Source organism: Pseudorca crassidens, chromosome 6 (genome assembly GCF_039906515.1).
Source record: "Pseudorca crassidens isolate mPseCra1 chromosome 6, mPseCra1.hap1, whole genome shotgun sequence".
Classification (NCBI taxonomy): domain Eukaryota; kingdom Metazoa; phylum Chordata; class Mammalia; order Artiodactyla; family Delphinidae; genus Pseudorca; species Pseudorca crassidens.
In genome coordinates this window covers 14,695,872-14,711,809 of record NC_090301.1, presented here as the reverse complement: position 1 = coordinate 14,711,809, position 15,938 = coordinate 14,695,872, and the positions used below count along the sequence as shown (strand labels likewise).

At 36.6% G+C, this 15,938-nt stretch overlaps 1 protein-coding gene across 1 annotated transcript; it reads right to left on the bottom strand.

Moving 5' to 3' along the window:
* Positions 1-656: 656 nt before the first annotated feature.
* Positions 657-6,301, bottom strand: SCG2 (secretogranin II). The gene is made up of 2 exons (XM_067740409.1): positions 6,144-6,301; positions 657-2,943 (listed from the first exon to the last, which is right to left on the bottom strand). The coding sequence occupies exon 2, from the start codon at positions 2,927-2,929 to the stop codon at positions 1,079-1,081; it is 1,851 nt and encodes a 616-aa protein (XP_067596510.1). The 5' UTR covers positions 2,930-2,943; positions 6,144-6,301; the 3' UTR covers positions 657-1,078.
* Between the last annotated feature and the right edge of the window lie 9,637 nt (positions 6,302-15,938).

The window sequence follows — 15,938 nt, the reverse complement described above, 5'->3', positions numbered from 1 at the left end:
ACATCTACCCCTGAAGTGACGCACATCATAACAATTATGTACTGCTTAGCCCACTCAGGATTCTCTCTAACACGTGGACAAGAGAGAGGGCAGCTGAGGTGTTCCCACCGTGCCTAAGCCATTCACTTACCTGACAGTCAGTTTGGGGATCCTTTGGCCCCTCTCAAACCATACAAAATAGTAGCAGCCTTGTCTTCTGGGGACCAGGGTGACCTGAGAATAGGTAGATTGCTTCCAATATAATAGATTGCTATAACTGTTTCTGACCACCCCGTACACATCTCTTCTTTTTCAGTGCTGGTTATGGAAGACTTAAATGTTTGCATTTATATAAATCAAGGGTAAAAGGTACAAATATGATACCAAAAGTCTTATTCCATAATCATAAATATGAGAAAAACTACAGGCAAGCGTTAGGTAGTGGGCTGCTAGAGGATGTTGCATTCTACAAATGTGCAGTATGGTCATATGTTTAAATTCCTTATTTCTTACCTGGATAGACTGTGGAAGGTGATGCTTTTCTCTTTTAGCTCCATACTGCTTGCTCCATAGTCACCGTCTCTGGTTTTCCAGAATGAATAACCCACAGTTGTCCAGAAATAACATTTATTAATCAACAACAAAACACACAATAGAAAAGGCCTTATAAATAAAACTATATATTTATAATGCTTTATTTGTTTTTTGCTCCAATACTCCACAAAACACTACAGACAGTAAAAAATAATTCAATAAGTATTAAAAACTTTCAAGAGAATTATAGGACACTCTTTGTCATATGTGAGCATCAACAATGCCACAGCCATTAGATACACTATTAAACACTATCATAGATATCTTTCTTGAATAAGGGATATGATTAGTATTTTTATTCAGAAGTCATAACATTTACACATATCCATACACGAGAACAGCTCAGAGCTAGTGAAGTAGACACCCCAGTGAAATGGAATCACCTGCCTGTACATCATTTAAAGGTATAACAGTGTTAACAAGATAGAAGTCAACACACTAAAGAGAAATGTTGGTGTTTGCTTGGGGTGGGAGGGGTGAAAGTAGGGCAATTAATGAAAGCTGCTTACATATTTTCCATTGCTCTCTTAGCAATATGCTCCCTTCCCTTTTCTGCCTTTTCTTGGTTGAGGTATTCCAGCACTTTCATTAACAGATCTTCATCCAAGTACTGTCTGTTGGGGATATCGTCACTCTTCGGGGACCCCACAGGGAGCCTTTTGCTTACCAAGGCCAGTTTGTCAGTCTCCTGAGAGCTGTGTTGATTCAAACTCTCTTTGAGGGCCTGCTCGATTTGGTTCTCTTCCTGTAGATCATCTTCAGATGAGCCTTGACTAGGAACTCGCTTCACTTGGTTTGAATTCATGATCTCAGGATATTTAACTAGCATCTTGGCCAAGTATTCTCCTAATTCTTGATCCTTGTCATTCAGCTTTTCATATGCCATTTGTCTGTTTCCAACATCTGGCATCCAGACAGCTTTGGGAAGTTGGTTTGCTTTAGACCTTCCAGGACCATAGGGGAGTCTTGACAGAACCTTCTCTCGGTTATACTGATTGGGAAAATATGGAGGCTTTTGATTTGCTGCATTTTCCATCCCTAAAAGATTTAAAATGTCCTCAACACTGAGCCCATCTGGTAGAGCCTCTGCCACAGCACGACCAGGTGTTTTGGGGTAGCCATTCTTGGAGAACATCTTATTTTGGAACAGATCTGTATGGTCTAAGTCAACCTCTGAGATGTCTTCAGGGTCAAGGGGAATTTCAAGCTCCTGCTCTGGTTCCACTGATACATTTGGCTTCTCTCCAGTTTTGAGCATGTCAATTAAGTCTTCAGGGGGTATTTGTAAATTCCTTGAGATTTCAATCAGCTGATAAATAGATTGAGAATCAAGTGGTTTCTCAAAAAGCCTGGTTGCTCTTTCCCCGTTTTCCCCATTCTGTGACCTCCCACTTCCCGCAACATTCACTAACCTTTTCAGATAGGCAATTACTTTGGAGACATCATCTGAGAGTTGGTCTTTACTCTCTTTCTGGAAATCTTCATCCTGGAGGCCCAGCTGCCCTGAACGCTTCATTTCATCATTGATTTGTTCATTTTTTTCTGTATTCTCTTTGCTGTCTCTTACCTCTTCCTGGGTTTGACTCTCTATTTTTTCCTCTACTGGGTTCCAATCTTCTCCCCCAACCACGTCTTCATAGGCAATGTTATTAGCCTTGTAGATATCATCTTCATCATCTGTGTAAAGTTTTTGCTCCTCGTCAACCCTCTCACGCTTCTGGTTGTTGGGTCCCGTCAGTTTCCCCAGCTCTTGGAAGACAGATTCCAACGTAGCAAGGCTTTGAGGAGTGTATTGTTCCTCTACTATTTCATTTGTGCGTTTAAAGGGGTTGTCCCTGGAATTCTCTTCATATGTAGGAGGGAATCTCATGTGCTTGAGCTTTCTCTCCGGCCACTGTTGAGTCTCATAATCATCAGGCATGTCCACTGGAAAGTTCTTTTCTGAATTCAAGGTATACGGCTTGTTTTCTTTTGGTGCAGACGGGGGCTCATTTTCAGCCTGTCTCAAAGCTTCAAGTATTATCTTCATCCACTCATCTTCACTCAGGGAATCCCTTGAACTTTCTGGCAAGTCACCATTTTCTTTTTGCTGAAGGGGAACAGAGACACCTTGGTAGGGATTGTAGTCTAGGCTGCTTTCTTCTTTGTGAGCTTGTTGTCGGAGCTTTTCTATGTACTCCAAAGCCCTGATCATTTCAGGACTGGGAAACCTTTGGACGTTTTCCAATCTGATATCTGGTTCCTTCTGAAGCAGCTTGTTTCTCTGAAATGAAGCTGCTTCAGCCTCAGAGAGGAGGAAAATTAAAGAGATGAGAGACAGGGCTGCTCCAAGCCAGTGAGTCTTAGCTTCTGCCATGTTTGAAAGATTTCCTTAAAGCACAGAAAACATGAGTTAACACAAATGAAACAGACTAATAGACGCTATAGCAAAAGAGGTTATTGACCATTGAGGGGAAAAAGAAACCATAGTAGAGATTATTCCACATTAATTTAGGATGACTCTTTTTAAAATCTATAAATATTTCCTACACAATCCTCACAAGCTAACCACAGGAATCTTTAGCAAAATTGTTAGCCATTTGCATCAAATTTGTATGCCATTCTCTTGGTTAAAATAATAGCAAAAACACTGATAGGAAGTTTCTCAAATTTTATTTTTTAATTTATAAAACATGTTGTTTGTTTTGTAGTATGCATTGTTCCTGTTAAATAAAGACTTTCCAAGATGAGTTTTAGTTATCTTGTACAGCATTCCTTCTGAAATCACTGGCAAAAAAATTAGCTGGCTTAATTTAAAACATGCATGTACACACACACACACACACACACACACACACACACACACACACACAGAGTTATCTCCTTATCAAAAACCATGTGATTTAGTTCCTGAATTGTCCATCTAATTTGTTGTAGAAACACAGAAAGCAGCAGTGACATTACTATATATGATGAAGTGATACACCATGTTAATGTTAATCATACTGAATTATCTTGTGGATGAGTCCCATTCACATACATTTTCAGAAATAACTTGTTCTCACTCTGCCACTAAATCATACTATTAATTTTGGAAGGTCTATACCTTAATGACCTCCAGAATATGGGTCTTCTCAAGTCCCAGCTACTAAGTAAACCTAATGAAGTTTTTCTTTAAATAACCCCAAAGCAGTATTTATTTACCCATTGAATTCCAAAATATTTAAATTAGAAGTCGGTATTTTATAATTGCTCATCTTGATTGACATGTAATAACACTCCAGGGTATTGTCAGGATACACAAGCACAATAGCCAGAGTTACAAAAAATAATAAATCCATGATATCCAGTGAAGTTTATTTCAGTGTAAATGTACTAAAATATAAACTGTTTTAAAATATCTGCACTCCATATTTCTTCTAATAATTTTATTGTGACTGTCTTGTAAAATGCAATCATGGTTATATTTTTCCTCAGCCCTCAAGAGTGTATAGTAAATAATAACAGATGCTACAGAGAGAACATAAGCTTTCTTAACCAGTCTATTTCTGAACTTGTGAGCGTTCAGATTCAGCTTGACTTATGTCTGTGTCTATTTGGGTGTGGACCTATGAAATCTTAAATGACTCATACTGTTAGAAAATCTTAAAATAACCACTATGAAACTCCCAATTTAGATAAATACAGACAATGTGTTGAATTCTTCCTACTTAAAATTTTTCATTCATTTTTTTTCTCCAAGCCCTGATAGTCTCATGTATGAATTAGCAAAAGGATTAGTTTTTACATATATTATATTTGGCATTGATAGCATTTAAACCTATTTTAATAGGTTTAGGTTGCAATTTTTGTTACAAATAAAGTAAATGTAAAAGAATTTTATGTTTGTTCATGATATTTTACCTGAATTATGGTTTTGTGATATATAAGCTAAGTTATGTAGGTACAATTATCTACTAGCTTAGACATCAATTGTAGAAAATATCATTGTTCACTAGATTATATTGGTATTTAAATAATGTTCTCAGTTTTTAGAACCTAAAAAAAGTTGTAATTACAGAAATTTCTTTAGCACATATTTATTTCTTAAAATGATTATTAAAATTAGTTAGTAAATATATACATTTATTTAAAAGATCTCCATTAACTTGACTACTTAATTTACTGAAAGGAAAATCTTTAAAGGCATGTCAGAGAAAACTTCTAAAATATTTGCTATGAATCAATGTTTACTAAAGGAAATTGTATTCATAAATTCTTAGGTTTGAGTAAAAGTACATTATGCATTCTTCTTTATACTATTTCAGGATTAATTTAGATTTGGAAATCAATTTTCAACATTGGCATTTGGACTAGTAGTTTTAAGAATCTTAGTGAACTTATTTTCTTTGAGACCATTATCCTGAAGTATTTTTAACAGATGGTTATGTGCTGGTCTTTAAAATCATTATCTTGTAGGTGGGCTTCGCTGTGGAGTTGGGGCAAAATACCCAATGCAGCTATTTAAACCACAGCCTAACGAGAGCTACTGTTTGGTCATTTATTCAGATTCAGTTTGGATGACATAGTTATTGCCTTTGAGTAAGACTCAAGGGATTTCTTTCCCAGGTAGCAGCTCATCTAAGTAGTGAAGGTGGTTTCAACAGCTCTAATATTTTATATAGAGTTTGAACTAAAGCCTTGTAAGTTAAACTGTCTTTTCTATTGAAATTAGACTAGAGCATTAACAAATGCAGTTGGATATATCAAATTTGAGCAATTCAACTAGTTAGGATGCAGAAAAAAGAAACACTTGTCCCATTCAAAATATTTAGCAAAATATTACACAACCTCTTTCAACCAAAGCATAATAATAATAGTTTTTACAGTTATCAATGGTTTCCTCATACATTCCAAATTATGATCTCTCTGTAATCCATGGTCATATCCAACCTGTAACCCAAGATAATATTTCACCCTGAATAAACAAGGAAGCCCATTCTAATCTTACCTTCCTAGGACTAAAACTAGGAAATAATAATGTAAGTCTTTTCAGAGTATACCAATTGGGAAAATAATTTTATATAGTTAGTTAACTTTGAGCTCTTGCAAGGTAAATGTCAAAGGGGGAAAAAAACCTAATTCCAAAATTGGTTACTTCTATCACTAACATGTTTAACAGCCTTTGAATCATTGGAAACCTACTGTTAAGAATATTAAGCATATAAATTATATCCTTGGCCTTGTATCTGGTTCTTAGGGGAAGAAACAATAAATTAAGGAAAAAAACAAAATATCAGGCTTGGTTAACTTTACATTAATAATGTGTATTGACACAAATATCCTAAACTTTTTCATGCTTCTTATATATGATTATGTAAATAGCACTATGGTTAGTAAATACCTAACAGCAAGTGGTATAAATCACAGATTCAATCATATATATGTACACATATATAGTGTCCTTACACTGGCTGATGAGCAGCAGGTTGCTGTTCAGCTATTCTATAGATACAAGCTTGCCAAACGGTCTTTTTCTTCTTAGCTAAGAATTAAGGAGAGAACACGCAATTTAGAACTTTCAAGTAAATCAAAGGGAAAAGCAGTCTTACCTCTTTTTTATATGGCAGAGAACGTCCACAGCACGTTCCTCCTGGCCCGCTGCGTGAGCTGCTCGGACCGTTTCAGCACCCGGACAGCTCCTCGGCTTATAGGGGGCCGCCGCGCCTGACACTGCACTGCCACACTGACGTCACCGGCTCAGCCACAAACCCGAGCATAGGCGAGCTTCTTCAGAGAGAAAATAAGCACTTTATATATCTTAAAAAAAAAAAAAAAAAAAAAAAAAAACGTTGCATGCTTACGCCACCTGTCTTTTTGTGGCAAAAACTGCAGTTTCCTTTTTTTTCTTTTATCAAAATCTTTGAGGCTTGAAATAAAATGCTTTGCACGATTTCCCTTAGAAAGAAAAATCCATCAGGTAGACATGGCTAATTGCAATATAATCTCGTCTATGTTCTAATAGCTTGTGATAAGTGTTTCCTGTTGCTGTTGCTGTTGTAATCGTCGTTATAAGAAAGTTTTACAGACAAGGACTATTATTTTTTTTCCTTCAGTGGTCACAAAGAAATTACATTACCATTCCTCAGTATGCTCCAAGAGGAACAGAAGACACATTATGAATATGAAATCATATTTTATATCATAACCACAAGGAGCATTGTTTTTAAAACCATATTTATTTGAATAAAAAATTTTCTCTTTTTTATGTGAGTTACCTTTAAGGCTCTAATGAGTTGGAATTTTGCTTTAGAGCTTCATATAATTTTGAAGTGAGTATTACTAAGGTCTCAGGTCTAGTAATTAATAATTTTATATGAATCTGTTGGCATCTCTTACAACATTTGATCTCAAAAAGGGAAGTTCAGAAGTTGAAAATACTTCCAATAAGAAAAAAAAAAAAACATATTCACTGTTTGAGGAAAGTGTGACACATATGTAATTGTAATTCATTTGTAACTAAAGTTATACTATGAATATTTTCCTTCTCCAGTTGAATCAGATGAATTGAATACCTTCCATAAATGGGACCAGTTTAGGGAATAATATAATACTTCCAACTCCAACCTCTCAGACTTGTAGTTCATAATCATTCCTGTGCTCTACCAGGTAACCTGATTATATATTTTAATAATTTATATAAGTCTAAATTTTTAACTTCATTTTATTAAAGATATGATTCTCCTAATAACAGTATATTTTGAAATATACTTTAAGTATACAAAAGAATCTTGCTGTATAAGAGATCCCTTTTGTCTCTGTTAAATGAATAATCAGCCACTGATTTATCCATTCAGTAAGTTGTAATGCCTACTAACTGCCAGATACAAAGATGATGACATATATATTTGTATGTATATATATACATATATATATGCTCTTTTTTTCTTTTGAGGATCCTTTGGCCTGGTGGGGATGAGAGACAAACAGATTATTTTGACTTTATATAAATTGGAAAGTACTAAGAAAGATGTCAGCCAGAACAGACAGCAGGGAGCATGGTTCAATCTAGAAATTCGGTGGGGGTCCTGGGAAAAGAAGCCTGAGCTGAGATTACTCATTACCGGGTTTTACTTAATGATTTCTAACGATGCTAGGTAAACCACAATACTCTTGAACTCCTCAAGGAAATAGAGATAGTTTAAAACCTTAGGGAAAAAAATAATCTTGGGAAAAGTAGCCCTTCATTCTCTCTCTTTGATCTCCTGGTAAAGCTATTTGATTCCTAATGAGTGGTAGACCACCATTTGTGGATTGACATGGAACTCATACAGGCTTAAACTGGAGTCCTGTGGCCAATTTGTCTAATCTATTTATGCCTCATAATGGGATTTTCGAGCAAGGTTAAGCGCTAGGTTGAAGAGACCTGAGTTAACAAATCTCATTTCTCAAGCACCACCTCAATGAAATCAGCTCATTTGCAGACATCTTTGTTAGTTTACACACATGATAATAGTTTTTTAGATCTTGACAAAGATAAGCCACTCTGAGTTTCACCTGATTTGCTTTCCAGTAGTTCTGTGTGGCCAGTGAAACCAACCAGTATCAACACAGCCTCAGAAAATTCCACAAGGTTACTCTTAGAGGGTTGAGTACGTTCAGCAGAGGGCTCAACAACCCTCAAGGAAGTCGCTCTTTTTTTTTTTTTTTTTAAACAAGATGAATAGATTCTGGGGATGTAATGCACAGCGTAACGACCAAAATTAACAGTATTGTATACTTGAAAGTTGCTAAGAGAGTAGTTTTTTTTTAATTTTTCAATTTTATTTTATTTATTTTTTTATACAGCAGGTTCTTATTAGTCCTCCATTTTATACACATCAATATATACATGTTAATCCCAATCACCCAGTTCATCACACCCCCACCACCCAGCTTTCTCCCCTTGGTGTCCATACGTTTGTTCTCTACCTCTGTGTCTCAATTTCTGCCCTGCAAACTGGTTCATCTGCACCATTTTTCTAGATTCCACATATATGCGTTAATATACGATATTTGTTTTCTCTTTCTGACTTACTTCATGCTGTACGATGGTCTCTAGATCCAACCACGTCTCCACAAATGACCCAGATTCGTTCCTTTTTATGGCTGAGTAATATATCATTGTATATATGTACCATATCTTCTTTATCCATTCGTCTGTCGATGTGCATTTAGGTTGCTTCCAAGACCTGGCTATTGTAAATAGTGCTACAATGAACATTGGGGTGCATGTGTCTTTTTGAATTATAGTTTTCTCTGGGTATATGCCAAGTAGTGGGATTGCTGGATCATATGGTAATTCTATTTTTAGTTTTTTAAGGAAACTCCATACTGTTCTCCATAGTGGCTATATCAATTTACGTTGCCACCAACAGTACAAGAGGGTTCCCATTTCTCCACATCCTCTCCAGGGGTTGTTTGTAGATTTGTTTGTTTGTAGATTTTCATTGTTTGTAGATTTTCTGGTGATGCCCATTCTAACTAGTGTGAGGCGATACCTCATTGTAGTCTTGATTTGCATTTCTCTAATAATTAGTGATTTTGAGCAGCTTTTCATGTGCCTCTTGGCCATCTGTTTGTCTTCTTTGGAGAAATGGCTATTTAGGTCTTCTGCCCATTTTTGGATTGGGTTTTGTTTTTTTTTTAATATTGAGCTGCATGAGCTGTTTATATATTTTGGAGATTAATCCTTTATCTGTTGATTCATTTGCAAATATTTTCTCCCATTCTGACGGTTGTCTTTTTGTCTTGTTTATGATTTCCTTTGCTGTGCAAAAGCTTTTAAGTTTCATTAGGTCACATGTGTTTATTTTAGTTTTTATTTCTATTACTCTAGGAGGTGGATCAAAAAAGATCTTGCTGTGATTTATGTCAAAGAGTGTTCTTCCTATGTTTTCCTCTAAGAGTTTTATAGTGTCCGGTCTTACATTTAGGTCTCGAATCCATTTTGCATTTATTTTTGTGTATGGTTTTAGGGAGTGTTCTAATTTCATTCTTTTACATGTAGCTGTCCAGTTTTCCCAGCACCACTTATTGAAGAGATTGTCTTTTATCCATTGTATATCCTTGCCTCCTTTGTTGTAGATTAGTTGACCATAGGTGCATGGGTTTCTCTCTGGGCTTTCTATCTTGTTCCATTGATCTATATTTCTGTTTTTGTGCCACTACCATATTGTATTGATGACTATAGCTTTGTATTATAGTCTGAAGACAGGGAGTCTGATTCCTCCAGCTCCACATTTTTCCCTCAATACTGCTTTGGCTATTCAGGGTCCTTTGTGTCTCTGTACAAATTTTAAGATTTTTTGTTCTGGTTCTGTAAAAAATGCCATTAGTAATTTGATAGGGATTGCATTAAATCTGTAGATTGCTTTGGGTAGTATAGTCATTTTCACAATATTGATTCTTGCAATCCAAGAACATGGTATATCTCTCCATCAGTTGGTATCATCTTTAATTTCTTTCATCAGTGTCTTATAGTTTTCTGCATACAGGTCTTTTGTCTCTCTAGGTAAGTTTATTTCTAGGTATTTTATTCTTTTTGTTGCAATGGTAAATGGGAGTGTTTCCTTAATTTCTCTTTCAGATTATTCATCATTAGTATTTATGAATGCCAGAGATTTCTGTGCATTAATTTTGTATCCTGCCATTTTACCAAATTCATTGATTAGTTCTAGTACTTTTCTGGTGGCATCTTAAGGATTATCTATGTATAGTATCATGTCATCTGCAAACAGTGACAGTTTTACTTCTTCTTTTCCAATTTGTATTCCTTTTATTTCTTTTTCTTCTCTGATTGCCATGGCTAGGACTTCCAAAACTATGTTGAAATATAGTGGTGAGAGTGGACATCCTTGTCTCGTTCCTGATCTTAGAGGAAATGCTTTCAGTTTTTCACCATTGAGAATGATGTTTGCTGTGGGTTTGTCATATATGGCCTTTATTATGTTGAGGAAAGTTCCCTCTATGCCTACTCTCTGGAGAGATTTTTTGATAAATGGTGTTGAATTTTGTCAAAAGCTTTTTCTGCATCTCTTGAGATGATCACATGGTTTTTATTCTTCAATTAGTTAATATGGTGTATCACATTGATTGATTTCAGCATATTGAAGAATCCTTGCATCCCTGGAATAAATCACACTTGATCATGGTGTATGATCCTTTTAATGTGTTGTTGGATTCTGTTTGCTAGTATTCTGTTGAGGATTTTTGCATCTATAGTCATCAGTAATATTGGTCTGTAATTTTCTATTTTTGTAGTATCTTTGTCTGGTTTTGGTATCAGGGTGATGGTGGCCTCATAGAATGAGTTTGGGAATGTTCCTTCCTCTGCAATTTTTTGAAAGAGTTTGAGAAGGATGGGTGTTAGCTCTTCTCTAAATGTTTGATAGAATTCACCTGTGAAGCCATCTGGTCCTGGACTTTTGTTTGTTGGAAGATTTTTAATCACAGTTTCAATTTCATTACTTGTGATTGTTCTGTTCATATTTTCTATTTCTTCCTGGTTCCGTCTTGGAAGGTTATTTCTTTCTAAGAATGTGTCCATTTCTTCCAGGTTGTCCATTTTATTTGCATAGAGTTGCTTGTAGTAGTCTCTTAGGATGATTTGTATTTCTGCGGAGTGTGTGGTAACTTCTTTTTCATTTCTAATTTTGTTGATATGAGTCCTCTCCCTCTTTTTCTTGATGAGTCTGGCTAATGGTTTATCAATTTTGTTTATCTTCTCAAAGTACCAGCTTTTAGTTTTATTGATCTTTGCTATTGTTGTCTTTGTTTCTATTTCATTTATTTCTGCTCTGATCTTTATGATTTCTTTCCTTCTGCTAACTTTGGGTTTTGTTTGTTCTTTCTCCAATTGCTTTAGGTGTAAGGTTAGATTGTTTGTTTGAAATTTTCTTGTTTCTTGAGATAAGCTTGTATAGCTATAAACTTCCCTCTTAGAACTGCTTTTGCTGCATGCCATAGGCTTTGGATTGACGTGTTTTCATTGTCATTTGTCTCTAGGTATTTTTTGATTTCCTCTTTGATTTCTTCAGTGATCTCCTGGTTATATAATAATGTATTTTTTAGCCTCCATGTGTTTGTGGTTTTTTACATTTTTTCCCCTGTAATTCATTTCTAATCTCATAGCATTGTGGTCAGAAAAAAATGCTTGATAGGATTTCAATTTTCTTAAATTTACTGAGGCTTGATTTGTGACCCAAGGTATGACCTATCCTGGAGAATGTTCCATGTGCACTTGAGAAGAAAGTGTAATAGGCTGTTTTTGGTTGGAAAGTCCTATAAATATCCATTAAATCTATCTGGTCTATTGTGTCATTTAAAGCTTCTCTTTCCTTATTTATTTTCATTTTGGATGATCTGTCCATTGGTGTAAGTGAGGTGTTAAAATCCCCTACTATTATTGTGTTACTGTTGATTTCCTCTTTTATAGCTGTTTGCAGTTGCCTTATGTATTGAGGTGCTCCTATGGAGGGTGTATATATATTTGTAATTGTTTTATCTTCTTCTTGGATTGATCCCTTGATCATTCCATAGTGTCCTTCCTTGTTTCTTGTAACATTCTTTATTTTAAAGTCTATTTTATCTGATACGAGTATTGCTACTCTAGCTTTCTTTTGATTTCCATTTGCATGGAATATCTTTTTCCATCCCCTCACTTTCAACCTGTATGTGTCCCTAGGGTGGAAGTGGGTCTCTTGGAAACAGCGTATAGATGGGTCTTGTTTTTGTATCCGTTCAGCAAGCCTGTGTCTTTTGGTTGGAACATTTAATCCATTCACGTTTAAGGTAATTATCGATATGTATGTTCCTATGACCATTTTCTGGATTGTTTTGGGTGTGTTTTTGTAGGTCCTTTTCTTGTCTCTGTTTCCCATTTAGAGAAGTTCCTTTAGCATTTGTTATAGAGCTAATTTGTTGGTGCTGAATTCTCTTAGCTTTTGCTTGTATGTAAAGCTTTTGATTTCTCCATTGAATCTGAATGAGATCCTTGCTGGGTAGAGTAATCTTGGTTGTACGTTCTTCCCTTTCATCACTTTAAGTATATCATGCCACTCTCTTCTGGCTTGTAGAGTTTCTGTTGAGAAATCAGCTGTTAACCTTATGAGAGTTCCCTTGTATGTTATTTGTCATTTTCCCCATGCTGCCCTCAATAATTTTTCTTTGTCTTAATTTTTTGCCAATTTGAATATTATATGTCTTGGCACATTTATCCTTGGGTTTTTCCTGTATGGGACTCTCTGAACTTCCTGGACTTGGATGGCTATTTCTTTTCCCATGCTAGGGAAGTTTTCAAGTATAACCTCTTCAAATATTTTCTCTCATCCTTTCTCTCCCTCTTCTACTTCTGGGACCCCTACAATGTAAATGTTGTTCTGTTTAATGTTGTCTCAGAGGTCTCTTAGGCTGCCTTCATTTCTTTCAATTCTTTTTCCTTTATTCTGTTCCGCAACAGTGAATTCCACCCTTCTGTCTTCCAGGTCACTTATCCGTTCTTCTGCCTCAGTTATTCTGCTATTGATTCCTTCTAGTGTAGTTTTCATTTCAGTTATTGTATTGTTCATCTCTGTTTGTTTGTTCTTTAATTCTTCTAGGTCTTTGTTAAACATTTCTTGCACCTTCTCGATTTTTGCCTCCATTCTTTTTCTGAGGTCCTGGATCATCTTCAGTATCATTATTCTGAATTCTTTTTCTGGGAGGATGCCTATCTCCACTTCATTTTGTTGTTTTTCTTGAGTTTTATCTTGTTCCTTCATCTGGTACGTAGCCCTCTGCCTTTTCATCTTCTCTACCTTTCTGTGAATGTGCTTTTTGTTCCACCAGCTGCAGGATTGTAGTTCTTCTTGCTGTTGTCTGCCCTCTGGTGGATGAGGCTATCTAAGATGGCTTTGCAAGTTTCCTGATGGAGGGACTGGTGGTGGATAGAGCTGGCTCTAGCGGACAGAGCTCAGTAAAACTTTAATCTGCTTGACTGCTGATGGGTGGAGCTGGGTTCCCTCCCTGTCGGTTGTTTGGCTTGAGGCAACCAAACACTGGAGTATACAGGGGCTCTTTGGTGGGGCTAATGGCAGACTCTGGGAGGGCTCATGCCAAGGAGTATTTCCCAGAACTTCTGCTGCCAGTGTCCTTGTCCTCATAGTGAGACACAGCCATCCCTCACCTCTGCAGGAGACCCTCCAACACTAGCAGGCAGGTCTGGTTCAGTCTCCTAGGGGGTCACTGCTCCTTCCCCTTGGTCCCAGTGTGCACACTACTTTGTGTGTGCCCTCCAAGAGTGGAGTCTATGTTTCCTCCAGTCCTGTCAGAGTCCTGCATTGAAATCCCACTAACCTTCAAAGTCTGATTCTCTAGGAATTCCTCCTCCCTTTGCCAGACCCCCAGGTTCAGAAGCCTGATGTTTGGCTCAGAACCTTCACTCCAATGTGTGGACTTCTGTGGTATAAGTGTTCTCCAGTTTGTGAGTCACCCACCCAGCAGTTATGTGATTTGATTTTATTGTGATTGCACCCCTCTTACCATCTCATTGAGGCTTCTTTGTCTTTGGATGTGGGGTACCTTTTTTGGTGAGTTCCAGTGTCTTCCTGTCAATGATTGTTCGGCAGTTAGTTGTGATTCTGGTGTTCTCACAAGAGGGAGTGAGAGCGCGTCCTTCTACTCTGCCATCTTTGTTCTGTAAGGAAGTCACTCTTGATCAGGCTAGTGCATATATGTGGAACTAAGCTTTTTGGCAAGGACTAGAAGCTATAGTTCTTCCAAGGTCCCATAGTCAACCTCTTTCCTGAGAATGTCTTTAATCATCCAAAATCCATATAAAACCTCATTCAAAAGCTCCAAGTAGAAGTGAGATGTCAGGAGGCAGCCACTGGGATGCACTGGCTCCATCAGCTAAAGGAGTTGGAGAGCTATGAGCCATATGTGAGTAACTGAATTCTTGCCTACTATAGATTATGATAAACACCTATAATTTACTGAGTTCCATTACGTTCCAGGCACTGTACTTGGAGCTTCAGCAACCTAATTTAGCCCTCATGTCAACTCTAATAGATAGTTATTTTTGTCTCCATTCTGCAGTTGAAGAAACTGAAACTCAGAAATAACTAAATTGGCTACTGTTTCCTCACTCATAATTGATAGAGGTAAGATTTGAACCTAGTTCTTTCCAAAGGTGTTTCCATAATAAAGACTATGATTTAGGCACTCTGCTAGGTGATAGGAATACAGAAATGACCATGGCATGGATCCAATAATTAAAGATCCAAGTCTAGAATATAGTCACTTTGACAAAATTCCTCAGGGATTGTCCCAATTGTTTCTCCTGGTCACTGCTCAGATGGCACAGGCCCAGACTCCTATCTGCAGCAGCAAAAATAGAAAACAAGAGTCGACATCAGATCACTTCCTTGATGCTATGGGGCATATTATAATGTGTTCCAAATAAGAGAGTAGTTCTTGAATTTGGAAAATTCTATTCAGTGGCCTGTGTTTTACAGACTTTTCAGTGAGTTATATTTAGCATATCTCTAGAAGTCATTAATTTTTTGCCAGTACTTACTTGTTCTAAAGGGAACTATTTTCTCTAATAGAAATTTATTTGGAGAAGAAGTTAAAGTGCAATATGCATAGAGAAAGCAAACTTCATGTTGATGTGAAATCTTTTAGAGTATGTATATTAAAGAGAACATAAATCTTTTTATCACTAAGCTTGAGGTAAGATCTTTTTAAACGTTCTTCACAAAATTTTAATTTTCTGGTAGGTCTAAACTGGCAATTATCATTGCCTCCAAGAAGCAAAGCTCTATATCTTGGACATTTTCAAAGTAATTATGTCCTGTGTTATGATAATGGTTTTTACTAAATTAGCTTGCATCCTCACAGTGGTGCTAAGATCAAGCTAATCATTCACAACTTAAATCTAAATAATTAGAATGGACTAATTTCATTTTATGATCAGATTTTCTTAAATCTTAATCATTTTGTCCTTTGTTATTCAATTTCATATTTCATTTAGACCGGATTCTGATGTTCCTATCATTTGTACATGCAGTCTTCTGCCTTAGTAATCCTTCAGTTTGAAAATATCTCTCTTCCACTCCATTACACTTCTCATTTTGTTTCAATTTATATGAAAGCAATTAAGATCCAGAAGGCCAATACATCTGCCTTCTCCTCTTTCTCTCCCCTCTTCTCTGACTCTAACCTCCTCCCTCATCTTTCTCGCCCTTGGAAGACAAGACTTTCATGGAGGATCATGTCTGCAGCATATGTGACCTAAGGTCCTCCAGCACTTGCCAGGGGATAGGGGTGGTCTACACTGGGATACTTTTCATTGCTCATTCCTCACCTGTTTTCCTCTCTTCTCTTAT